This window comes from Mauremys mutica, chromosome 20 (genome assembly GCF_020497125.1).
Source record: "Mauremys mutica isolate MM-2020 ecotype Southern chromosome 20, ASM2049712v1, whole genome shotgun sequence".
NCBI lineage: Eukaryota > Metazoa > Chordata > Testudines > Geoemydidae > Mauremys > Mauremys mutica.
This window is the reverse complement of record NC_059091.1, coordinates 4609889-4634863: the sequence shown is the minus strand read 5'-3', so window position 1 is coordinate 4634863 and position 24975 is coordinate 4609889. Positions and strand designations below refer to the sequence as shown.

Sequence of the window (24975 nt, the reverse complement as noted above, 5' to 3'; positions counted from 1 at the left end):
CCCCAGTCCTGCTGCCGCTGGGCCCTCGCCGAGCGACACCCTGTGCGTGTTGTCAGAATCAGGTAGGGCGGCAGAGGCTGAGCGCGGCTGGTTTGGGTGACACGTGACTCAGGAAGTGCAGCGGAGACGGAGCTAGACAGAGCCACAGACCGAGCCGGATGGGCCGGGGCCCCTTTCATTTTTAAGGAGGATCTGGGGAGTTTTGGTCTTCGGGGGGGGGGGCCATGGGCAGAAGATCCAGCCGTAGCCCTGCCAGGAATTAGCCGACGGGGCGAGGGGCCTGGGACCATGAACGTGCAGAAGCAGTTGATGTCTGCAGCCATCCGCGTGGAGGCAAAGAGGCACGAGGGGGTCAAACTGCATCTGAACAAAGTTTTCCGCCTGGTGGAACGGGTGAACGACCAGCAGCTGAAGAACAGCATCAAGGCCTCGCTGAGCATCGTCCGAGGTAAGCGGCAGGGGCGTGGCGGGGCTGGCTCCTCTGCCCCAGGTCGGGGCTGGCGTGCGGGGTGACCGCGAGAGACTCTGCTTTCCCGGGGCAAAGGCCCGCGGCTGGATCGCTGAGTCTGGTGGGAAGCCGTCCGAATGGCTCCTCCCGGCCGGGCGCCGAAATGCACAAGGCCAGGCGGCTCGCAGAGAGCTGGGACGCCGGGGATGGAGCGCAGAGCACCCTGTTGCGCTTCCCCGGATGTCGCTCGTCAGTGTCACGCAGCTGCAGGGCTCCTGCGTTCTCAGGGCAAGTCTTTAGGAGGTGGCATCTCGGCTTGGGTGGCGGGGGACGGGGAGGGACCGGGCAGGGGAGGGCTATGCAGGGGGCAGTCGGAGCAAGCCCAGACAGGGGCTGGCGGCGGGGAACTGGCCCCCTGGACGAGCGTTAGGCTGGCGCTGGAGGAGACAGTAAGCGATTCGCTCTGTGCAGCGTCAGGTCCGTGCTGTTGGGACCAGGCTGGCGCTAGCAGGGGCACACTGGGTTTCCCTCCTCCTTTTCGTGGCTCTGGCTGCTGTGTAAAGAGAGAGGGGACCCCGCAAACGGCTGGGGAGGGGGAAGGGAGAGAGTCCCGTGGTGGCGTAGAGATTCGTCGGTTAGGCTGCTTTCCTGTGGGTTTCTGGAGCCTCCTGCGATCGGTGGGGGAGGGCAGCTGGGGTAGGCATCCGTCACGCAGGCCTCCTCTGCCCCAAACAACCTGCCCCCGGCTGGTGTCCCAGGCACGCAGGGTGGGCTCTAGATGCAGATGCCGGAGGGCTGGCCAGGGCAGGGCTCCCTAGTTGGCTGGAGGGGACTCTGCCACCCTGCCCACCCCGGCAGCAGCCATCAAATCCCAGCCCCATCTGGGCTTATTGAGCGTCTGAACGCAGCACAGGAAACTCTCAGGCCCTCAGGCCTGGCCTCCCCCAGCACAGCACCTCCCAGTCCCCCTGCAGCCAGGGGGGCTCTGCCTGCTCCCCCTCTCCAGCCCAGAGCCCCCCTGCTTCCCAGCTGGGCATCCGCTAGCACGGCCCCAACCCCTGCCTCTGTCCATTGACTTTTCTGTCCAGGGAAACAGGGTCGCCTGGGCCTCCTCTCGCCTCTTCTGTCCTCTGGCCCCTGGGGCTGGAACGGGCTGGTCAGGGTACCGGGGTCCTGTCCCCGCAGCCCAATGTCCTCCCACTGGCCAGAACCGGCTGAGACTCCTGAGCTGGGCCGTCAGGTCACCAGTCGCTGGGGTCTCCATCCTCCAGGCCATCGGCCGAGGTTCCAAGTTCCCTCTCCAGTCCTCTGAGCCAACAAACTCCCTCTCCCCTCACCTGGTTAAACCAGTAACCCCCAGGGAAACTGAGTCCCACCCCCTCTGCATGCAACCCACTGGAAAAACAAGGAAAAAGCAAGACCCCCCTACACACACACTTCGTCACTTCTCTCCCCCCTTCGAGTCTGAACTGAGCAGGGTCCCTTAGCCAGTGAGCTGGGGAAGTTCAGGGTCCCCGCCCCGTGATAAAGCAGCGGCTGTAACATTGGCCTCCCCCTCACATGGACCAGCTCCATGTCACACCCCCGAGGAGCAGGCTCCCTCTCAGCAGCTTGGCATTAGCCCCTTTCATTTGGTGCAGCCAGGTGAGGGGTGAATGGTCAGTGTACACGGTGAAACGCCGCCCACCGCTGGCTGCAGTTCTGTACGGGCCCACACCATGGCCAGGTATTCCTTCTCTATGGCCGGCACAGCAGGGGACGCCAGCCAGCCCGGGGGCATCCCGCTCCCTGTGCCCCAGAGCCGCCAAGCAAAAGGCGCATCCCTTCCCGATGCCCGGGGAGAGCATGCGCCGTCGGCTGACCCTCAGCAGCTTGCCAGCTCTCTCCCAAGCAGGCGCCGCAGCAGCTGGCTGCCACGCTCAGCTCCTTCCCCGGGCTCCCGGTCGCCAGCTCTGTCCCACACTTGGCCATCCAGGGACGCTCCTTTCACATTGGCAACAGCTGGTCCTGACAGCTGGAAAGTTCCCTCCGCCCCGGCCTCTGCACCGAGCTCCTTCCTGCAGGGAGTGGCTCCTCCCCTCTGCACACGCGTGTGCGCACACACATGCTTGTGTGCAGTCACACCTGCACTGGCTCACACCCGCGTGCAGGCGCGCGCTCCAACGGGTGTGCAGCCCCCCGTGGGTTAACGCAGACAAGCACACAACACTGGACACACGCCGGTGTTCGACCACACCTGCGTTCACGCACACATGTGCACGCACACGCGCACACACAGAGCTGCACCCTCGGATTAAACACCCACACGCATCCACACACGTCACACGCATTTGCCTGCAGCCACCCACCCACCTCTTAACCGGCCCACATCCGTGCACGCGCACATGTATGCACGCAGGCTTGCACACACATGTGTACACGCGCACACACACCAGTCGTGCCAGGGGCTGGCCACCCTGGGGATTTGGAAGCCCAGCCTCCACGTGGCTGGCTGCCCTCCCGCCCCACTCGCCGGCTCCTTGCTTGGCAGCATTAGTGCCGCCCCATTAAGCCATTAGCCGGCGATGACAGCCGCGCGCTCCGAGCAGCAGGGAGGTTTCTGTGGTAACAGGCCCCTGTGCGCCTTCCGGCTGGAGTTTGCCTCCGAGTTTCCTGGGGAGCCTGCTCCCCCTTGTATGGGACTGGGAGCGGGGAGGGGAGCTGAGGCTGTAGCAGAGGGGGCTGCACCGTGCTGGGGGGAGAGGCGGGGCTGATGCTGTAGTAGAGGGGGTGCACCGTGCTGAGGGGGGCTGCACCGGGGCGGGGGGGCTGGGCTGATGCTGTAGTAGAGGGGGTGCACCGTGCTGAGGGGGGAGGCGGGTTGCACCGTGTGTGTGTGTGTGTGTGTGTGAGAGAGAGAGTTGCACTGTGCTGGGGGGTGGAGTTGCACTGTGCGGGGTGGGGAGGGGATTTGCACTGTGTGTGTGGGGGGGGAGCTGCATGGAGCGGGGGGCGGTGAGGGTGGCGGCGCTGATTCTGTAGCAGAGAGGGGGTGCATCATGCTGCGGGGGAGGAGAGCTGCACCGTGCTGGGGGAGGGGATTTGCACTATATATGGGGGGAGCTGCACCATGCTGGGGAGGGGGGGCTGATTCTGTAGCAGAGGGGGGGGGGGTGCACCATGCTGGGGGGGAGGAGAGCTGCACCGTGCTGGGGAGGGGGGCTGATTCTGTAGCAGAGGGGGGGGTGCACCATGCTGGGGGGGAGGAGAGCTGCACCGTGCTGGGGGAGGGGAGTTGCACTATATATGGGGGGAGCTGCACCATGCTGGGGAGGGGGGGCTGATTCTGTAGCAGAGGGGAGGGGTGCACCATGCTGGGGGGGAGGAGAGCTGCACCGTGCTGGGGAGGGGGGCTGATTCTGTAGCAGAGGGGGGGGTGCACCATGCTGGGGAGGGGGGGCTGATTCTGTAGCGCGGGGATGGGCCGTGCTGGGGGGTGGAGGGGAGTTGCACTGGGCTGGCGGGGAGCCGGGCTGATGCTGGTCCCATGGCCACATCCCGGCTGGGCAGGACGGTGCCTGGGCTGGGGGCAGGGACGACCGATCGGAGAACGACGGTGCCCAGCGCTCGCCTTGGCTGTTGGGGCCTGTGGGCACCGAGCCCCCTGTGGGCACCATCGCTCCCGGCCTTGTGCGGAGGGACAGCCTGGGGTCACAGGCAGCAGCCGCCCGGGGCTCGGCACCGGATGGCCCCTCGCCAGGCCCTTTCCGGCCCCGCCACTGGCGTTTAGCGCTGCGGTTTTCCTGTGCAACGGGACACCTGACTCCTGCGGTCGGTGGCACCGCCTCGTTCTCCGCCGCCGCCGCCTGCTGGGGAGCCTGGACGGGGCTGCCTCTCGCCGGTGCCGGAGCCCGGTTCGGTGCCCGCGCCCGGCTCTTTGGGTGGCTCCTGTTCGCCTGGCTCTGACGCAGAGGTGGATCCCGGGTGCTGGAGCTGTTGCCATGGCGAGAAAGGAGACGTGGGCGCCGGTGCTGTTTGGCACACGCAGCGCGGTGCCTTTATAGGGACCGAGGGGAGGGGGTGTTTGTGAAGGGCTGGGACCCACCCCTGTGGCCAACCAGTTGCATCAGGGGCATCTATATTCAAGGGGCTGGCTGGGGTTGGGGGCGAGGGGCTATGGGATGAGCGGGGCCAGGCCGGGGGCCAGTGGAGTACCGGTTGTGGGGAGAGCAGAGGGCTGGCTATGGGGTGAGGGGGGCAGTGGAGCAGTGTAGGGGCTGGTCCCCATCAGCGGCTGCTGCTGCAGCGGGTTGTGGGCCGGGATGCTGGGGCTGGGGGATCGGGCCTGGGAGGGGCGGGGGGGAGGTCTCCGTGAGATGATGATGATGGTGATGAAGTCCAAGATTCCCCCCGACCTGGGGCAGGGGCCCTGTCGCTCAGACCTTGCGGTGCCCCTTGCCACTGGCATCTCGAAGGCACCGCCCCCGGCCGTCTGCCCGGCTGGTGGCTGCCACGCAGGCTGGCATTTCCGCCCGAGCCAAGAGCTCACCGGGCTGCTCTCGCCAGGTGGCATCTGTGGCCCGGGTGCGGTGCCAGCCGAGCCCCCGTGGAGCTGCCGTGACGTCGGCTTTGCCCGTCCTGCGCCTCCCCCTGTCCTCCCCGCTGCCGGCCCCGGGCACTCGCTGGCCCCATCGACCTGGCCTCTCCCACCCCTTTCCTTTCGACAATGGCTGCCCGATCCCCCGAAGCAACCCGTTGTGCTGCTGTCATGGCAACGGGGAGGAGGTCCGGTTGCCGCGGTGCAGCTGGGCACCTCTGGAAAGGCAGGTGGCTGTGCCCTGGGCACAGGGAATCAAGCCGGAGCGCGCCGGAGCCGAAGAACGCTTCTCTCTCGGCGCTGCCCTGGTTCCCAGCCCCTGCCCTCGGGCGCTGGCGGCGCTGCTGACTCAGGCCAGCTGTGGGCAGCTGGTGAATTCCAGCAGCCGGGCGCCACCCCAGCAGGTAACTAAGGGAGAGAGACAACACGGCTTGTTTGGCTTCCCTCCGCCCAGCCTGCCAGGTCCGGGAGGTTTCCCAGGCATCACAGCGGGGAAATGCCATGCACTCAGCCCTCGGCTTTCTCTGCTGAGCCAGCAGCTCCGGCCCCGCCATCTCGCCACCCCGGTCCTGGGTGAGGGGGAGGCGGAATGGGGAGAGATTAGACCAGGGGTGGGCAACCTATGGCACAGGTGCCGAAGGCGGCTCGCGAGCTGATTTTCAGTGGCACTCACGCTGCCTGGGTCCTGGCCACCAATCCGGGGGACTCTGCATTTTAATTTAATTTTAAATGAAGCTTCTTAAATATTTAAAAAGCCTTATTTACTTTACACACAACAATAGTTTAGTTTTATATTATAGACTTATAGAAAGAGACCTTCTGAAAACGTTAATATGTATGACTGGCACCGAAACCTTAACTCAGAGTGAATAAATGAAGATTCGGCCCAGCACGTCTGAAAGGTTGCCCGCTCAAGCCACCTGCCCCACTAGGACGTGCCACTCGCCACCCTGGTCGGGCAAGGAGGCCCGTGGTGGGGACACAGTCCGGATGACCACGGTTTGCGGGCAGGGGCTGCGGAGGGAAGCGTGTACCTGAGGCCGCCCCCTAGAGGTGACGCGGGAGGGGCCCCGGAGAGGAACCGGCCCTGCCCACTGGCTGCAGTTGGAGCTCCAAGGGCAAGCGAGCAGCAGGCTCGTCTGGGGGCATCTTCCTGTCGCAGTCACGTGCGCTGGGCTGGCCAGATGGAGCGGCAGTGCCGGCTGCCTGGCTGCGTCCCGGGCCCCGCCGCGTGGGCTGCCTCGATTCGTCTTCTGCTTCCCTGAAACGTGCCAAACGGGAAAGCAAGGCCCCCACGCCAGCCAGCCGCGAGAAAAACCTGCAGCAAGGGCTGTTAGCCAAGCTGGTCAGGGATGCAACCCTGGGCGGCCCCAGCCTCTGACGGCCAGGAGCTGGGACTGGGCGACAGGGGATGGATCGCTCCGTTTGTTCCCTCCGAAGCACCCGGCATCGGGGTGTGTGTGTGTGTGTGTGTGTGTGTGTGTTACCCTGGGGCCTAGTGAGAGCAGACACAGCCCCTGCCTCAAGGAGTGTGTAGCCGACACAGATGAGGAGTAGGAGGAGCGGTGACTTGACCAAGGGCACCCAGGGAGTCAGTGGCTGAGCTGAGATTAGACCCCGCCCCAGGGCTCATGAGTGCTCTAGCCACTGGGCTGCGCTGCAGCGAGGCTGCTGGAAAATGGCCTCAGCACGGCTGCTGCTCTGCCTCCAGCTCCCTGGGCTGCTTCTCTGGCTCTGGTTGCTGCAGCTCTGCTCCCAGCACAGGTCTGCTCCCTGGGCTGCTTCTGTGACTCTGCTCCCAGCAATAACCTGCTCCCTGGGCTGCTTCTCTGGCCGGCAGGGCTCTGCTCCCCAGATCAGCTTGGGCCCCTGCTCTGCCCCATGCTGACTGACCCAGGCAATTCCAGCTCTGGAGGAGGGGAGCCCGCCCCCCCCCCCGGCTTCTTGCCTCCCTGATTAGACTGGCCCCTGTCAATCAGGCTGACCTGGAGCATTGTCCTCTCCCCATTGCCCCCGGGGACTGTCAGTCTCAGGGTCCTGATTTCCCATCGACCCCTCCCCTTTCTTTCAGACTCAGCTTCGACCTCCATCCTGCCGGCCGCGGCTTCCGACAGCCTGGCATGCGCTGGGTGATATCCCCCACCCCCCACCCCGGTGCACCGTGTCCCAGATCTCCGGCCCATGCCATGGCCCCGGGCGGAGAGGCGATGGGGAAACCCAGCTGGGCTGAACTCTCAGGAGGGGCCGCAGGGCTGCAGCCCAGAAGATCCTGCCGGGTGGCCGTGCCGCGGGGTGCATTGACCCCGGGCTCGGGCCGGGCTCTCAGCCTGGCTGCAGCTGGCCCGGCGGTTTCGGGGAGGCTGCGCAGGGCTCTCGGGAACCAACCCCCCGGAGGGGAGCCGCAGGCCAGGCACACGGAGCCTGTCTCCCTGGGGTGGCTGCCCGCTCTGCCTGGCCCAGGCCCGCCCCTCTCTGCTGAGCCGGGCCCTGAACCCCAGGCCAGGGGTTGAAACTGCCTCGACCCAGCCCAAGGGACGGGCACCCCCGGATGACCCCGCCAGCTGCTCCGCCCATGGCAGGGTTCCCTCGAGCTCGGCCATGGGCTGGAGCGGGCAGAGGATGCTTCTTGCCTCTGACACTGTGGTGCTCCGGTGGGCCCGGCAGATGCCCAGTGCCATGGGGGGGGGGCGTCTCCATGGGCAGCCCGGCCCCGGGATGCCTGGGTCACAGTCCTGGCTGCACTGGGGCATGCTAGAGATAGGGGGTGAACTCACCCCCCACCCCCACCCCCACCCCCAGCGCAGGCTCCGGTTTGGGGGAACGAGCTGGGATTCAGCAGCAGCACACGCCGTGGGTGGGTCGCCATGGCGATGCGAGCAGCTCTGTCACGAGTGTGGGGGGGGCTGCTCCTGGCTCCCCAGAGTCTCCTGGAGGGTGGGGGCACCCTGCGCTTTACCACACATGGCCGGGCTGCCTCTGTGAGCCAGGGCACTGGTCCGCCCCCCCCAAGGCAGAGCCTGGGCTGTAGCACCCTGGCACAGTGGGGCCATGCCAGGCAGCTTTGGTGGGGCGGGGGGTTACCATAATTTGCACGGGGAGGGGACACACGCTTCCTGCATTTCAGCTGGGCAGGGCGAGGGTTCAGGGTGGGGGTAGCCGCCCCCCGTCACACCAGGACACAGGGCAGGGAGGGGAGTTGTGGAATCAGGGTGGGGGGGGTCATGCCCCACTCTTCCCCAGGCCTTGGAGGCAGCGGGATGGGGGGATGGGTTTGGGGGGATCAGGGGGCACCATGCCACATTCTCCCCCAGCCCTTGGGGTGCAGCGGGGAGGAGGGACACCCCCTCCTCTCCGGGGACTAGTTCAGGGAGGAAGCAGGTGGGCCCGGGCGGGTCCCCTCTGCTGCAACCACCCTGCCGGGAAGCCAATGTCTTGTCTCCGCTTCCCCCGTGTAACTGGCCCTGCCTCCCCGAAAGCCGCCTACGGCTGAGCTTATTATAGCCCTGCCGGGGCGGGGGGGGGGACCCCCCCCCACTGGGGGAGCCGCAGCTCTGCTGCCTGGCTGGGTTAGCGGAGTGCAAGGCATGGTGGGTGGGGGCTGGCAGACCGACTGCGGGGGAGTGGGGCTAGCGGTGGGGGTGTTTGGTGGGGGAGCAGTGGGGTGTTGAGGCTGGGGGGCTGAAGGAGGAAGTGGGGTGTTGGTGGTGGTGGCAGTGGGACAGTGGATGAAGCTGCCCCCCGTTCACTCCCCACGACCCATTGGGATGAATGGAGAATCCCGGGTGATCTCACACCAGCACATGCTGAGCTTGTGCCCACCTGGTGCCACCCCGGGGCGGGCGCTGGTGTCCCTTCGTCACAGCTGGGTGAACCCCATGAGAGTTGGCACCGCACGCTGCTGGCTGAGATCAGTGCCTCTGGGCTTCCCCCCGAGATGCCCCCTCCCCAGGGTCCTGCCTGCTGCCTTAGCAGCTGGGAAGGGGCTTCAGGCCCAGCCCTGCCCAGGCAGCAGCTCTGGGTGATGCGCTGCTGCCAGCTCCAGTGCTGCCCCATCAGCACCCGCACGTCAGTTCTGGAGCCTCCTCTGTGCTCGGCTCCAAGGTCAGATTGAGTCACCATCGCCAGGCAGGCAGGGGCTGCGTCAGGGAGGGCTGGGAAGAGGCGGGCACAGGGGGAGGGGATCCCCACAGGGCCCACTATCCCCCAACCCCTCCTCTGCATGCCTGGCACCCTTGGGTGCCTGGCACCCCTGGCTGGTAACTGGACGTTCTCCCATAGAGCCCTGCGCAGTAGTAACGGCTCCTCGCCAGCGTTCGCGGCTCAGGCAGGAGGTGCCAGGAGGCTGCCTGTGCCAGGCTGGCACCGCTTCCCAGGGAGCCCCTTGCTGCTCCAGGCGCTAGGTGTGAGCGGCGGAGTCACGGTCCCAGTTGCTGGGAGGCGGCTCACACCGTGGCGGTCGCTGCGCGGACGCGTTGCAGGCATGACCGGGGCTTTGTGCTTTCATTCGAAAAATGGGGTAATGTCTAGTGTGTAACAGGGAGAGCTGCTGCATGAGCCCAGCCCGGCGGGAGCGGGAGGTGGGCAAGTTTGTTCCCCACGCTGGGCGGGGTGGACGAATGCAGCTGGGGGGGTGTGAGCGGCCAGCCGTGCACCTCCGGGGGCTAGGCCTGCTCTGGAGTTTCACAGCGGCCTCAGCTCGCAGGGCCGTGACGCCTTCCCCGTCCCCCCGGGCTGAACTCACAGGCAGCGTTTTGCAAAGGGGGCGGAAAAACCCTCTTCTGCCCCCCGCAGCAAACAGCACTGAGTTCGAGGATCAGCTGCTCTCTGCAGGAAAGGAACCGCGCCCGGGGTGGAGGCGGCTCCCCACCACGCTGGCAAACCAGCCCTGGCCAGAGGGACCCGGATCCCCTGGAGCAGCTGGCTCCAGGCCTTTCGTGGTGGCTCCAAGGGGTGGGCGAAACGAGGGAGATGCGCCAGTGTCACGTGATGCGCTTCTGATCCACGTGGGTCTGTGAGAGCTCCCACCACCCCTGAGCTGGCTGTTCCCGGCTGCAGCCTGGGCGTCTGCCAAGATGGCAGCCCTGGCCCTGGGCAGCCGGCAGCCATATTGTCCAGCCTGCAGGACCAGGGGGGCTGGGTTAGCGACACCCCCATGATCCCCGGCTGGACCCTCCGCACTAGGGTGTCGCCGGGAGGCTCCCAGAATCAGGCCCTATCTCCTGGAGGCTACTAAAGCCAAACCGGGAGATTTGAGGTCGCGAAAAGTCTGGCAGCGCAGCAGGGCGAAGGCAGGCGCCCTGCCCCCTCGCCGCTCCCCGAAGCGGCTGGCATGTCCCTGCGGCCCCCCGGGGGGCGGGCAGGCATCTCTGCACGCTGCCTCCGCCCCCAGCACTGACTCCGCAGCGCCCATTGGCCAGGAACTGCAGCCAATGGGAGCTGTGGGGGTGGCACTTGTGGGCGCGGGCTGTAGGCGGAGCCCCCTGCCCCCCACCAGGGGCCACAGGGACATGCTGGCTACTTCTGGGAGCAGCGCGGAGCCAGGGCAGGCTGGGACCCTGCCTTAGCCCCGTTGCACGGCCGACCGGGAGCCTCCAGGCCAGATCCTGCACCCCGCCCCCCCCCCACCCAAATGCCATCCCAGAGCTCGCACCCCTCACCCCCTCCCTCACCCCAATCTCCTGCCCCAACCCTGAGCCCCCTCCTGCACCCAAGCTCCCTCCCAGAGCCCGCACACCTCACCCCCTCCCGCACCCCAATCTCCTGCCCCAGCCCTGAGCCCCCTCCAACATCCAAACTCCCTCCCAGAGCCCGCACCCCTCACCCCCTCCCGCACCCCAATCTCCTGCCCCAACCCTGAGCCCCCTCCAACATCCAAACTCCCTCCCAGAGCCCACACCCCTCAACCCATCACTGAACCCACTCTCCTGCCCCAGCCCTGAGCCCCCTCCAACATCCAAACTCCCTCCCAGAGCCCGCACCCCTCACCCCCTCCCTCACCCCAATCTCCTGCCCCAACCCTGAGCCCCCTCCTGCACCCAAGCTCCCTCCCAGAGCCCGCACCCCTCACCCCCTCCCGCACCCCAATCTCCTGCCCCAACCCTGAGCCCCCTCCCGCACCCAAGCTCCCTCCCAGAGCCCGCACCCCTCACCCCAACCACCTGCCCCAGCCCTGTGAAAGTGAGTGAGGGTGGGGGAGAGCAAGTGACAGAGGGAGGGGGGATGGAGTGAGCAGGGGAGGGGCCTTGGAGAAGGGGTGGGGCTGGGGCGGGGCCTCAGGGAAGGGGGCGGGGCAAGGGTGTTGGGTTTTGTGCAATTGGAAAGTTGGCAATCCTACTTGGTACAGGGGCGAGTGCTCCCCCCCACCGCAAGGCACAGGGGAGCTGGTTTCCCTCAATCGTGCCCCAAGGGCCTAAGGGGGGTTTCAGTGCTAACGTGGCAGAGAGGTACCCCGCAGGGGGGCCGAGAATAACGCCCGCTTTGAGTGAGGAGCGGCTGTTTGCGTCTGGAGCAATGGTGAGAGCAGAGCAGTGCGGGCGGGGGCACGGCGGGGGGGCATCGAGATTTAGATTTGCCTTAAATAACTGGGGGGATTATTCAGCCCAAAAGGCCAGCAGAGAGTGTCCCAGGGCGTCTGCTGGTGGCATCATCACGGCGCTCCCCATGGCAACCGATTTTGAGGTCACAGATGGGATTATATGACCTCAGATGTGGGGGGGGGGGAGGAGGGGCAGGTCGCATGGGGCTTTGGGCCACCTTGGCACTCCCCGTGTCTCAGTGGCAATTACAGCCACCCCGAGGCTGCTCTGCATTACGCTCTGCTCCCCGCCGGCTCCAGGAGGTGCGGGGCGCCCTCTGGGGAGGGCAGAAGGGGGGCGCAGGGTCTCCCAGGCAAAGCCGCGTGTGGAGGGGGCTGCGCAGGGCCAGAGCTCGGAGGTTGGCAACAGAGCTCGTGTCCTAGGGTCCTCTGGCTTGATCCTGCCTGGGCCACTGCCCTGATCAGCTGTTTGCCCCTTAACACTCCCCCCCGCCAGGGAAAGCAGGGGGGTGAGGCTCTGTGAGATGGCCCTGGCCTCACCCACCCACCCAGCACGGAGCCCAGGAGGTCACACACCCAGCAAGTAAAATCCCTACCACTGGAGCAGGGTCTCTGGGGGAGGGGGGTGCACATTGCAGCCTTGCCTGGGGGGGATTGGCTGTTTTCCCCACTGCTCCCCCTCCTGGGGTGTAAGCAGCCAATCAGAGCTGGGGAGGGGGAGCAGAACGAGCCCAGCTGATCAGGGTGACTCCACCCCCTCTTCCCCCCTCCCCTCCTGTAAGCAATGGGGCAGCTCCTCCCCTGCTCCCCCGTCCCCTCCCCTGCAATAACCTGCTGGGAAGGGGGAGAGGGGACCTGGCTGCAGCGCCCCCCAGGCCGGGGGTGCGAATTGATGGGGGGGGGTGAATTGATGGGGGCAGAGGCCCAGGCAGATGTGGCGTCACTTTCATTTCTATAGAAGCCGGGAGCCGCCCCTCTCCGTGCACTTTTTCCAGCCCACTTCCAGCCCTGAGCTCCTGCTGGCCTGTTGCCCCAGGCAGGAGGGAGGGGGGCATTGCACCCTGCATCTGCGGCTGATGCCAACTGTCCCGCCTTCGAGAGCGCAGCGGAGAGGGTCGGGCCAGGGTCCTTCTGCAGCCCATCGGGCCTGGTGGAGGAAATGCCATGCGGGGCCTGGCAGGGCAAAGGAAGGAGGCTGGGGCAGGTGGAGGGGTAGACGGAGCTCACCCTGCACCCTGCCAGACCGGGTGCCAGGCGAGGGCCACGCTGCGGCCCGGAGACAGCTGACGGAGGGGGGGTGAGCAGCAATGCCGCCGTTAAAGCAACGAACGCAGGCTTTTCAGGACAGGGGGTGGCTCTTTGGCTTGCGTTTGTACAGCACCTAGCGCCAAGGGGGCCGGCTCCACGACCGACACCGCGGCCCAACGGCGGGTGCCGATCAACGCCAGGATCCGCCCCCTCCCTGGGCAGAAAGCTGGGCCCAGCGAAAGCCAAGGTCTAGAGAGAGGGACGTTGCGTCCAGCATCTCAGGCCCTGGCTTTGTCTCCGTGGCAGGACGTGGCGAGCTGGGGGGCAGTGTGGCTACCGGGGCAGGTCCAAGTGCAGCCAACGGAGGCTGCGTGCCCGATCCAGCCTCACTACGCCGCCTGGTTTTGCCTTTGGCTCCTGCTCCCACACTCTCCGCCACACCCACTCGCTCATTTCCCTGCTCCCCCCTCCCCCCCCGAGATGTCTTTCTTGAGGGGCTTTTTAACCGTTCCCCTGATCGCTGATTTTCCCCCACTTAGGTTAATTACGCCTGCTGTTTTTGCTGCATTTTCAGGGCTTCCGTTGCCATAACAACCAAATGCAGATTTTTTTTATATATATATATATATATTTTTTTTTAAATCTAGGAAATTTTGTTGTCAGCTCTTCTGACTCAGAGAGGCAGCCGGATTGGATTGGATCCTTTTATAGATCTATTCTTGTAGGCTCAGGGGGGGTGGGGGGAGGAAGCATCCAGAATCAAGCAGCCGCGGAGGGGATGTTCGTTTCTAGCTAAAACTGGGCTTTTCAATAAGAATCGGGGTCTGTATTCGGCGGCTTTCTCTCCAGCCGTCTATTCTCTCTCTCCTGATCCGGCGGAGCAATGGAGCCATTGATTATGCTCTCCGGCTGGGGCTAGTAACCGAGCTCGCAGTTGGTCTGTGCTAACAGAGCCGGGATTTCTCTTCGCCGGCCCATTTGTCTCATCCACCTGTTAGGCCTTGGCTTTTGGGTCCCCGCTTAACCCAGGGCACGTGGGGGCGACTCACGGGGTGGGAAATGAAGCCCGTAGGAACGCAGAGATCAGTCCCTGTAGGCCAAGGCACAGCACTAGATGCATCAGAGGAAGAAGGTGACTGGCGCTTAGCCTCTCTGTGCCTCGGTTCCCCCTTTGGCGAAATGGGGATAATGAATATCCCTACCTCGCAGGGGGTGTTGTGAGAGAAATACAGTAAAGATGGCACAGCGCTTTGCGATCCATTCTGGATCCGTGTCAATGTCCAGGCCTTTTTTTTGACATCATGTGGCAGGAAGTTCCACAGGCTCATTACCCTGCTTGCAAAAGTGTTTCCTTTTGTTGGCTTGCCACCTTTCAATTTCATCCAACATCCCCTTGCCCTTGTGCCACAAGGCCAGGAGAATGGAAACACCTGATCTCCCTTCTCTGGACCACTCAATATTGTATAGGTTTCTGTCGTGTCCTCGCTAATGCCTCTCCCAAGGGAAGCAACCCTGATCTTTTCAATCTCTCTCCACGGGAGAGTTTTTCCAGGCCCTGGACACCACCCCATGCTTGGGACAACCCTAAATCTCTGACTGCCGGAAGCCAGGAGGGGAAGACGGGTGGATTTCTCAATAAATGCAACATAATGAAGACGGTGGCTCCTCTGGGAGCCTCCCGAATCTTTAAAAATACGAACGGTGGTAGCAGTCTCTCATTTCCTTCCCAACCTGCAGGAGATAAGCACAATGTGGGGGTGTGTGGGCGCTCGCTGTGCGTGAGGATCATACGGGAAGGAAGCTGGGGTTTTGTATTCAGCTCTGATCGTGCCAAGGCTTGAGGTCCCTTATCTCTTGTGGCAGAGAGTTCCACAGGTCCGGGTCCTCGGACAGCTCTGGCTCTCACTTAGGCTCTTCTCCCCCCCACCAGCTGTTGGCTGAACGTTTCAGCATCCAGACGAGATGGGAACATGGTGATAATTCAAAATAATAATTAACTTGTCATCAGTAGCTCTCCAAGTGCTGTGCAAAGGAAGCCAGGATCCGTAGCCCCATTTGGCAGCTGGGGAAACTGAGGCACGAAAATGACTTGCCCAAAGTCATCCCGCAGGCCAATGGCAGAGCCCAGATCTCTTCAGTCCTGGTCCGGAGCTCTGGCCACTAGGCCGCACTGTCAGATTTCACAGTCACGAGGGGCTCAGCTGGCCTTTAGGCTCAGTGGAGAGGTAGTGCAGAGATCCCGGCACTGGGGTGGCATGTTCCCAGCGAGTCACGTTCTCCCAGCTAGGACACCCTAGATACAAATGAGATGCACTAGGCACACAGGGAAAGGGGTCACCATGTCCAACGGGGCTGGAGGGGGGCCAGCCGGAGGTGGGAGTGGGTGCTTCTGCTTCTGCAGGACCCCAGGGCTGGAGAGGGAGTTGGCAGGTGGCAGCATTTGTCGAGGGGGATACCAGGGGGTCCGCGAGCTCCCGATTCCTACTACCAGGTCTGGGCTCAGCGGCTCCGATCCCTGGGGGGTGCTGCAGCTGACATTGGAGCCCGAGAAGGGGCAAGTGGGGTGTCGCCCCCCCGGCCCGTGACGTCTCACCTGCCCTCCCCGTGGTTCCCTTTGGCCACGCGGCAACGGGAATCAGGCCACACGTGTGCCTAAGCAGCCGGCTGTTTTTGAGGCCTCTAACTGTGAATTTAAGGGGGCTGATTTTTAGCACCCCGCCACCCCCAAGATTTGCAGATGTTGGCTTTGAGCTCTCTGCCTCGGTTTCTCTATCGGTACATTGGGGCCGGCCCGCTGCGCCTTTGTGAAACGCCCTCCGAGCCTTGGCTGGGGCTGGGGCCATTGCAGTGAACCCAGGGCTAGTCGCTTCCCCTCTCTGTGCCTCGGTTTCCCCATCTGTAACAGGGGGCTAAGGATCGCTGGGTGGTGGTATTCCGTGACTGCAGAGTGTGTCGTTATTACCGGGAATACAAAAGGCCTCAGTCCGTCCCTGGATCTGCTAATAACAGGGGCCTCGGCGATTGCTAGGCCCCTGCCCGGGTGTTTCCCCCAGTGACCGTGCGGGTGTGTGGGGCGGACACTGGTACTGCTCATACAAGGGCAGGGCGGGGTTAGAGCTACCCCAGCCCCACCCCCACCCCATCAAGGATTGACAGTCACTGTGGGGGGCGAGGCTGCCCATTGGCAGGAGCCAGCGTTGGAAAGGAAGCGTGGGGGGAGGTGGGTGATGGAGCTCGCTGGGTCTGAATGTGAATCATTTTTAATGGCCCCTCCCCATCAGTGGGGATATTCAGGTGCAATTAGCATTAATTAGCCCCTGTCACCGGCAGCCTCTGCGGAGAAGGCTGGGTGAGCCGGGGGGACTGAAAAGGGTGTGTGGGTGGGTGGGTGGGGGCCTTTACCCCCTCCTGTTCTGTGCCTGTGCCCAGAATAGAGAGAGGCCCCCTCTCTGTGCTGTCAATCACCCCCCTTAGGCCGCTGAACCGTAGGGAGAGGTTTCTCCTCACTTAAAAATTGCTTAAGTTCCAATTCCTCGGCCCATGATCTCAGGCAGGTTTGAGTCTCAGCTGATCTGGCAAAGGGATTTGAACCAGCGCCTTCCGCCTCTGGCTGCACAGTCAGAATCTGTCCTGCCCCAGCGGTTCCACTGGGTATGAAGCGTTCAGTGGCCCTCAGGCCGGCGCTCTAGCCCCGAGAGGAGGGAGACCCAGCTGCACAGCCCTGAGCTAGGCTGGAAGCCAGGTCTCCTGCTCCACGTCTGGCAGAGCAGGGATTTGAACCTGGGTCTCCTAATTGAACCTTTCGGGTTTCCAGACTTCCTGCCCAGCTCTGATCTCAGGGGAGCCCCATGTGGGGGGAGTCGGGGAGCTCACTGCCAGGGCATCTGGGGCAGGGGGCGGGTAGGCCCTACCCGAGTGGTGCGCCGGAGATGAGGGCTGTGCAGGGGGGTGGAGAGAGGGAGGCGGGTGTACGGGGACAGACAGATCAGTGAGCGCTTTAGAGACTTAAAACACGTCGGGTGTAAGGATTCATTAGGTTCTGTTTGTACAGCGCCTGGCACCATGGGAGCCATTACCGTAACACAGCTAATAGTGTACAGCGCCTGGCACCATGGGAGCCATTACCGTAACACAGCTAATAGTGTACAGCGCCTGGCACAATGGGAGCCATTACCGTAATATAGCTAATAGTGTACAGCGCTTGGCACCATGGGAGCCATTACCATAATACACCTAATAGTGTACAGCACCTGGCACCATGGGAGCCATTACCGTAACACAGCTAATAGTGTACAGCGCCTGGAACAATGGGAGCCATTACTGTAATACACCTAATAGTGTACAGTGCCTGGCACAATGGGAGCCATTACCATAATACATCTAATAGTGTACAGTGCCTGGCACAATAGGAGCTGCTACTGTAATACAGCTAATAGTGTACAGTACCTGGCAAAATGGGAGTCGCTACCATAATACACCTAGTAGTGCACAGGGCCTGGCAGAGTGGGGTCCTGGTCCCTGACTGGGGCTCCTGGGAGCTGCTGTAATACACCTAGTAAATAATGTACAGCCCCTAGCACAGTGGGGTCCTGGTCCATTGACTATGGTAATACAGATAAACCATAGCAATAGGAAGGGCACGCTAACGGTTAGCTAGGTGGGTGGTGTTGGTGGGCTGGACAGACACATCCGGAGATGGGTGCAGGGGGCCGGATGGCTCTTCCACAGGCAGGCTTCCGATCTGCCATGGCCGCTCCCCTAGGTGCTACACCCTGCCCCACAGCCCCCGCCCCCCTGTGGAGCCCCCCTCCACCTACTCCTCTGAGCTTGGCCCAGCGGTGTCACCCTAACGGGTCAGCACCCGGGGCCACCTGCCTTTTTGCCAGGGTATCCCATAGCCCCCCCCCCCCCCCCCGCAATCTCCTTTGGGCGGGCGGGGAAGTGGGCCCGGGATTCCGGAGCCGGGGAATCCAGCCCAGGTTTTCCCCGCGCCTGTGCAGGCGGCAGCCTCACGCCTTGGCGCTTGGCTTTTCCAAGGTGCCAACTCTCAGATGCTCATTCGCTTCCCCCGGGCCCCCATCGGCGGCTGGCGGCTCCCTCGGCGGGGGGCGCTGGGGGCTTGATTCTCCGGACCGACGACCAGCGAGGGGGCGGCTGCCCCGCTCCGCCCGGGCGCCCCCCCCCGATCGCCCTGCGGTTCTGCGGACACCCCCCCGCCGCCCGCCCCCACCCCAGCCCCGCCGCCTTCTCCAAGCAGCTGGGGACGCGGCATCGGCCCCTGTAGAGCGACCCCCGCGGGCTGCGGCGGCGCTGTGCGGGGAGTCCCGGCTTCGGAGCCCGGCCGCCGGACATGGCAGATTCCTGACGGGTGGCACCTGCCGCGGCGCGCCGGAGGAGGAGGACGCATGGGGGAGGCCGTGCGCCACGGGGCCCGGAGCTGTGCCAGAGCCAGGAGCCCCCCGCGGGGTCGGCCGCTCCCAGGCAGCCTGGGCGCCGCTCGGCGGGGGCTGCTCTGAGCCCCGCGCCCTGCGCTGCGAGGCGGGCCGGGCCTCCAGCGGCTGCGGCCGGAGGGGGATGCCCGGACTTGCGCGCCTGCCCTGCGCTCGCCGCCTCCCAGCCGCGCGGAGCGGCCGGGCCGGGGAATCGACGCCCCGCTAGGGGCTCTCGCCGCAGCCGGCCCCGCGGGGCGCGAAGGGGAGGCCGATGCGGGGCGCTGCTGCCGGCGCGGGCCGCTCCCCCGGGCACTCATGAGCAGAGGGGGCAGCCTGCAGCGGAGAACCACCTACCTGATCTCCCTGACCCTGGTCAAGCTCGAGTCCGTGCAGCCGCCGGAGGAGCAGGCCAAGGCGGGGGCGGGAGATGGAGCCCCCCAGGCCGGCTCCAGCCCGGGCCTCTCCGGGGTGACGGCGCGCCGGGAGGGCGAGGGGCCCCGGGCGGACGAAAGCGCCAAGAGCAAGCGGCAGGAGCGGAGCTTCCACCGGCAGGATGCGCTTTGGATCAGCACCAGCAGCTCCGGCCCGGGGGACTATTTCCTGCAGCAGTCGCCCAGCAGCCCCAGGACCCCGCTGCCCTCGCCCTCCCCGTCCCCGGAGAGCGCCGGCCGGCTGCTCGCCCTCTGGGCCGGCCCGGGGCTGCCCTCGCCCAGCGCCAGCACCCCCGGCCCGGGTGAAGACCCCAGAGCTCCGGATCCCAAAGCGGACGCTCCTCTGACTCTGACGCCGCCGGCGGTGCCCCCCAAGCCGGGCACTGCTCTGCACCCGGCAGCCCCAGCTGTGCCCCCCAAGCCGGACACGGCACTGCATCCAGCTGTGCCTCCCAAACCGGACACTGCACTGCATCCAGCTGTGCCCCCCAAACCGGGCATTGCACTGCATCCAGCTGTGCCGCCTAAACCGGACACCGCACTGCACCCAGCTGTGCCGCCTAAACCGGACACCGCACTGCATCCAGCTGTGCCCCCTAAGCCGGACACTGCACCGCACCCAGCTGTGCCCCCTAAGCCGGACACTGCACCGCACCCAGCTGTGCCCCCTAAGCCGGATGCTGCACTGCACCCAGCTGTGCCCCCTAAGCCGGATGCTGCACTGCACCCAGCTGTGCCCCCCAAGCCGGACGCTGCACTGCATCCAGTGGTGCCCCCTAAGCTGGATGCTGCCCTGCATCCAGCAGTGCCTCCCAAGCCGGACACCGCACTGCTCCCAGCTGTGCCCCCTAAGCCGGACACCGCACTGCTCCCAGCTCTGCCCCCCAAGCCGGACACTGCACTGCTCCCAGCTCTGCCCCCCAAGCCGGACACCGCACTGCACCCAGCTGCCCCACTTGTGCCCCCAAAGCCAGAAGCCATTGTGGCCCCAGTGGCTCCGGGGGCGAATGAGACCCTGGAGGTGCCAGGCGAGCGGAGCCAGACCCCCAGGGAAGCTTTGCTGCCCCTCACCACCAGCTGCTCCTCCAGTGCGGCGGCTCCAGGCCGGAGGCTGCTGCTGAGCCATGCCAGCTGGGGCTGCCCCGAAGTGCGGGAGCCCGGGGCGCCCGAGGGCGGCGGTGCCGGCCGAACCGGGGGCTCCTCGTTCTCCTCCGCGCTGGGCCCTGGCGCCTCCTCGCCTCACCCCGCGGCCGGGAGCCGGCGCCTCCGGCTGGCCAGCAACAAGCCTTTCAAAACGGTGACCACCAGCGGCGCCAAGATGGGCTCCGAGCCCAAGGCGGGCAAAGGCGCCCACAAGGGGGGCCCAGGCAACCGGCTGTCGTGGCCGGAGAGCGAGGCGAAGGGCCGCATGAAAGGGGGCCCCAAAGGCGGCGGGGAGGCGGTCCCCCGGGCCCCCGCCAGGGCGAAGCTGTCGCCGCGCAAAGGCAAGAGCAAGACCCTGGACAACAGCGACCTGCTCCTGGACGCCGAGGGGCCGGCGGCCGCGGGCTTCTGCCCCTCGGAGGCCGGCGTGGGGCTGAAGCGGGGCCGCGAGGGCGGCCGGGCCTCCACCCGGGACCGCAAGATGCTCAAGTTCATCAGCGGTATCTTCACGAAGAGCCCGGCCTCCACCCCCACCCACCCCGGGCCCGGGTGGGGCCTGGGCAGCCGGGAGCTGCTGAGCCCCGAGCGAGCCAAGGGGGCCTCCCCCAGTAAGTACGGCGGCAGGCCTGGGGAGGGGGCTAGGGGGAGGAGTTTGGGGGGGATCCCTTGAAAGCCAAGGAGGGAGGAGTGGATGGGGGGGTGTTGGATTATTTCTGCAGTGATGGGGGTGGGGGTGGGACTCCTGGGCTCTATTCCCAGCTCTGGGAGGGGAGGGAAGGGGGGTCTAGTGGTTAGAGCAGGTGGGGCTGGGAAGCCAGGGATGAGTGCGGGTGAGGCACATCCCTCCATGGTGCCTCAGTTTCCCTTTTGGTAAAATTCGGGTGACAGTCCCCATTTGGGGAAGTGCCACTGATGAGGGATCAGCGCTCCGAGGCCCGTGGCGAAAGAGGCTCTCGATGGGCAAAGTAAAACCACCGCTCCCCCGAGAATGACGCAGACCCGTCCCTGCCCCATCCCTTAGTCATGGGCGGGGGCTACCGGCAAATCTGTGTTATGGAACTTTGCGGGTCCAGCCCCACGTGTGAGCCATGGCACGGATCCCCCAGCAGCTCCGCTCTGGGGTGTGATGGAGCCCGGAGCCTCCACTGTGGGTCTGTCGGTCATGGAGACGGGGGGTTCTGGTTAAGGTTAGAAAGCCTGGTCCTCCCAGAGCTTCTCCCGGGGAATCTGCCTAGAAGAGGAGGACGCTTTGACCAGTACCACGCAGACGGGTTTCTGAGACCGTGGAAATCCAAGAGGCGCCACGTTAGGTGTCTCAGGGGGTCACCGAGCGGGGACATGAACTCAGAAACTGCCGCGCAGGGGGGCGTTTGGTCTCAAGCCGCCGCTGCTAAAGGGTTAATAGAGGCCGATGGGAGGGGAGTCTTGCAGCGGCGACACCAGGGCCCTGCTGTGCAGGGCGCTGCACAAACACATGGCAAAGAGCCGGTCTCTGCGTGGTTAGTGTGAGCAGCACGGGTTAGGGGCGGTGAGACGCCCAGCAGGGCGGATCCTAGGCGGGGCTTTGACCTGGTGGACTCTCCGACAATGGATTAGCCGTTTATTGAAACTTCTGCTCGGCGTTTATTAACACTTGATTAGTGGAACCATCCCAGACAGTGGGACCTGCTGCTCTTTGGCGAATATGTGACACCCCCACCCCCCTCAGGCTGTGTTGTCCCCCGGAAGCTCTGGTGCTAGGATTGAGGGGTCTGGAACGGCTTCCGTATGGGGAGAGATTCATAAGACTGGGACTTTTCAGCTAAATCAGGGCCGGCTTTAGGCCGATTCCCCCAATTCCCCCAAATCGGGCCCCGCACCCTAAAGAAGAGAACCTAACTTAGGCACCTTTTTCATTTTTACTCACCCGGCGGCGCTCCGGGTCTTTGGTGGCACTTCGATGGTGGGTACTTCACTTGCTCCAGGTCTTCGTGGCACTTCGGCGGCGGGTCCTTCCCTGGCTCCGGGTCTTCGTTGGCATTTTGTCGGCGGGTCCTTCAGTGCCGCGGAAGACCCGGATCGCCGCCGGGTGACTCATCCCGTCAGGGCCCCGTTGAAACAATTCGAATCGGGCCCCGCACTTCCTAAAGCCAGCCCTGTTCAGCTTGGAAGAGAGATGACTAAGGGGAGATTTGATAGAGGTCTATAAAATCATGACTGGTCTGGAGAAAGTAAATAAGGACGTGTTATTTACTCCTTCTCATCATACAAGACCCAGGGGCCACCCAAGGAAATGAATGGGCAGCAGGTTTAAAACAAACACAAGGAAGTATTTTTTCACACGACGCACTGTCAACCTGTGGAACTCCTTGCCAGAGGGTGTTGTGAAGGCCAAGACTATCACGGGGTTCAAAAGGGAGCTAGCTAGATTCATGGAGGACAGGTCCATCAATGGCTGTTAGCCAGGATGGGCAGGGATGGTGTCCCCAGCCTCTGTTTGCCAGAAGCTGGGAATGGGCGACCGGGGATGGATCACTTGAAGATAACCTGTCTGTTCATTCCCTCTGGGGCACCTGGCTTTGGCCACTGTTGGTAGACAGGATACTGGGCTAGATGGACCTCTGGTCTGACCCAGTATGGCCGTTCTTATGGTCTTATGATTTTGCAGCTTTGATTGCTTGGAGATGCTTCTCAAAGCCAGGAGCGTTCTCCCCCCATCCTCCACCCCCCCCTTCCCGCCCCCGTCCGTGTTTGGCACTGAAAGTTTCCACGGTGAAATGATGAGGGATCACCTAGGAAACGCTCCGTTGGCAGGGAGGTGGGTACCGAGCATCAGTTCCCCCTGCCGGGCCTCTCCCGTGGGAAAGGGACGCAGAATCGGCTCCCAGGAGCAAGGAGGGACTTGCAAGGGCCGGAAGGGGCAGCCTGGATTGACCCTCTGACCAGCTGACAGGAGCCAAGCAGGTTCCTAGCCCGGCCTGTATTCCACGGAAGCAGGTGCTCTGGGATATGGCCGGGGCGGAGGGCAGGGAAAGGGCTTCCCAGCGGTGAGACGGGGCTGTGCTTGTAATGATCCCCTTGCAACGTGAAGGATGAATCGGCCCTGGAAGCTGATGGGTGGGTGCGTTTTAGCAACCGGGAACGACGGGCAGCCCCGTCGCTCTGCCGGGCGAGCCCAAGGCCGCTCCTGCCACGTCAGGGTTAGAATGCTACAGAGCCGCAGGGCGTTGGGGTAGCACAAAGTGTTAATCAACACGCAACCGTTTCTCTGTCGTGGGGGTGCAAAGGTTCTCTCTCACACACACACACACACACACACACACACACACACACAAAACCTTCCTCTGTTGTGCAGGTGCAAAGGGTTAATACACACACACAAACACACACAACCATTCCCTTGTTGTGGAGGTGCAAAGGGTTAATACACATTCCCCTAGTGTGGAGGCACAAACGGTTAATACACACACGCACATACAAAACCGTTCCCTTGTCATGGAGGTGCAACGGGTTAACACACACACACACACACACACACAAAACCTTCCTCTGTTGTGCAGGTGCAAAGGGTTAATACACACACACAAACACACACAACCATTCCCTTGTTGTGGAGGTGCAAAGGGTTAATACACATTCCCCTAGTGTGGAGGCACAAACGGTTAATACACACACGCACATACAAAACCGTTCCCTTGTCATGGAGGTGCAACGGGTTAACACACACACACACACAAACAACCTTCCTCTGTTGTGGAGGTGCAAAGGGTTCATACACACACACACAACACACAACCATTCCCTTGTTGTGGATGTGCAAAAGAGTTAACACACACACACACACACACTCATCCTCCAGGCAACAACCCAGCTGGCTGCAGGCAGCTCGAGCGGCTCAGGGATGCGGCGTGTCCGTGTGGGCCTCCTTGCTTGACTTTAATTTCACAACCCGGCCCTGCGTCCGTCTGGTGCAATTCCAGCACTGATCCAGAGCTTGTCTCGCACTTAGTTCCTTTCCTCTGATGATGCAGCCCCCTGCCCATGGATCTCTGACCACTAGGCCCCACTCCCCTCCCAGAGCTAGGGACAGAACCCAGGCGTCCTGACTCCCTCTCCCTTGGACAGCCTGCCTGAAACACTGAAAACACCCTATAAAGCAGCTTTATAAAAAGTGTATTTGCAAATTTTATTTTTCAAATATTTCAAGAGCCTTTATCTGTGGGGTAGAGAGAGGAGCTTGGCTGGGGAAGGGGAAAGGAAACGCCTGGTTTCCAGGACAGCGAGTTGGGATATAGAAAGGGGGGGGGGGCAGGATGCTAAGCAGAAATGTAATTGGATTAAAATATTCCCTGTGTCCGTGGTGATAAAGGAGGCCCCTTGTCAGACTCAGAGGCCAGGGTGATGGGCCTGGCGTATGAACCGAATAGAACGCTTAGCTGTTATTATGAGCTTCTGAAGTGGAGCACTTACTCCAGTTTAAAGCCACTTTCGAGGGTTCGCATGGGAAGTTGTGCCGGCAGTGTTAGGGCCGCCGGTTGCTCCTTGTAGACAAGCCCGGAGTCTTTCTGGCTCAGATCCGGAAAGGTCGGAGAACTCCGTGCCGTAGAGAGAGATCTGGAACCGATCCCCGGTCTCGGGGGTGTGTCCCTGCTCTGGGCAGCTGTCCTGAAGACACGTTCATCTTCTGGAATTGCAAAGCCGTTCCCAAAGGATTGGACTCCCCTCCTCCCCCCGCCCCGGCAGTGAGCAGGAAGAGGATTCAGGGGGCCTGAGGGTCTTCGGCAGCAGGGGGCCACCGAATTGCCGCCGAAGACCCGGAACTTCGGCGGCGGGTCCTGGGGCGGAAGGACCCCCCGCCGCCAAATTGCTGATGAAGACCCAGAGCGGAAGAAGCTCCGGGGGCCCGGGCCCCACAAGAGTTTTCTGGGGCCCCCGGAGTGGGTGAAGGACCCCGCTCCAGGGGCCCCGAAAAACTCTCGTGGGGGCCTGGGGCAAATTGCCCCACTTGCCCTCCCCCCCCCGGCGGCCCTGAAGCCCAGTGGCTCGGGGCTGCCCTCCCCTCTGAGGACTGGGGGGGGGGGGGCTGTGGTTCTCAGCCAAATGCCAAGTGCCATTTCAAGGCCGATGCATCCTGCCTCCTCCATGCCATCGGGCAGGCCGGGAGGTGAGCCAGGCTGGGACAT

General features: G+C 63.7%; 1 protein-coding gene across 4 annotated transcripts in view; it reads left to right on the top strand.

The window, feature by feature from the left end:
* Window positions 1-252: 252 nt before the first annotated feature.
* Window positions 253-24975, top strand: part of AGAP2 (ArfGAP with GTPase domain, ankyrin repeat and PH domain 2) — a 52837-nt gene continuing 28114 nt past the window's right edge. For 2 of the 4 annotated variants that reach the window (XM_044995273.1, XM_044995272.1), the window contains exon 1: window positions 253-448. In XM_044995273.1, the coding sequence (XP_044851208.1) occupies window positions 289-448 (160 nt within the window). In that variant the 5' untranslated portion in view covers window positions 253-288. Of the gene's footprint in view, window positions 449-18185; window positions 20422-24975 lie in introns of those variants that run through there. The other 2 variants (XM_044995271.1, XM_044995269.1) reach the window with 1 other exon arrangement.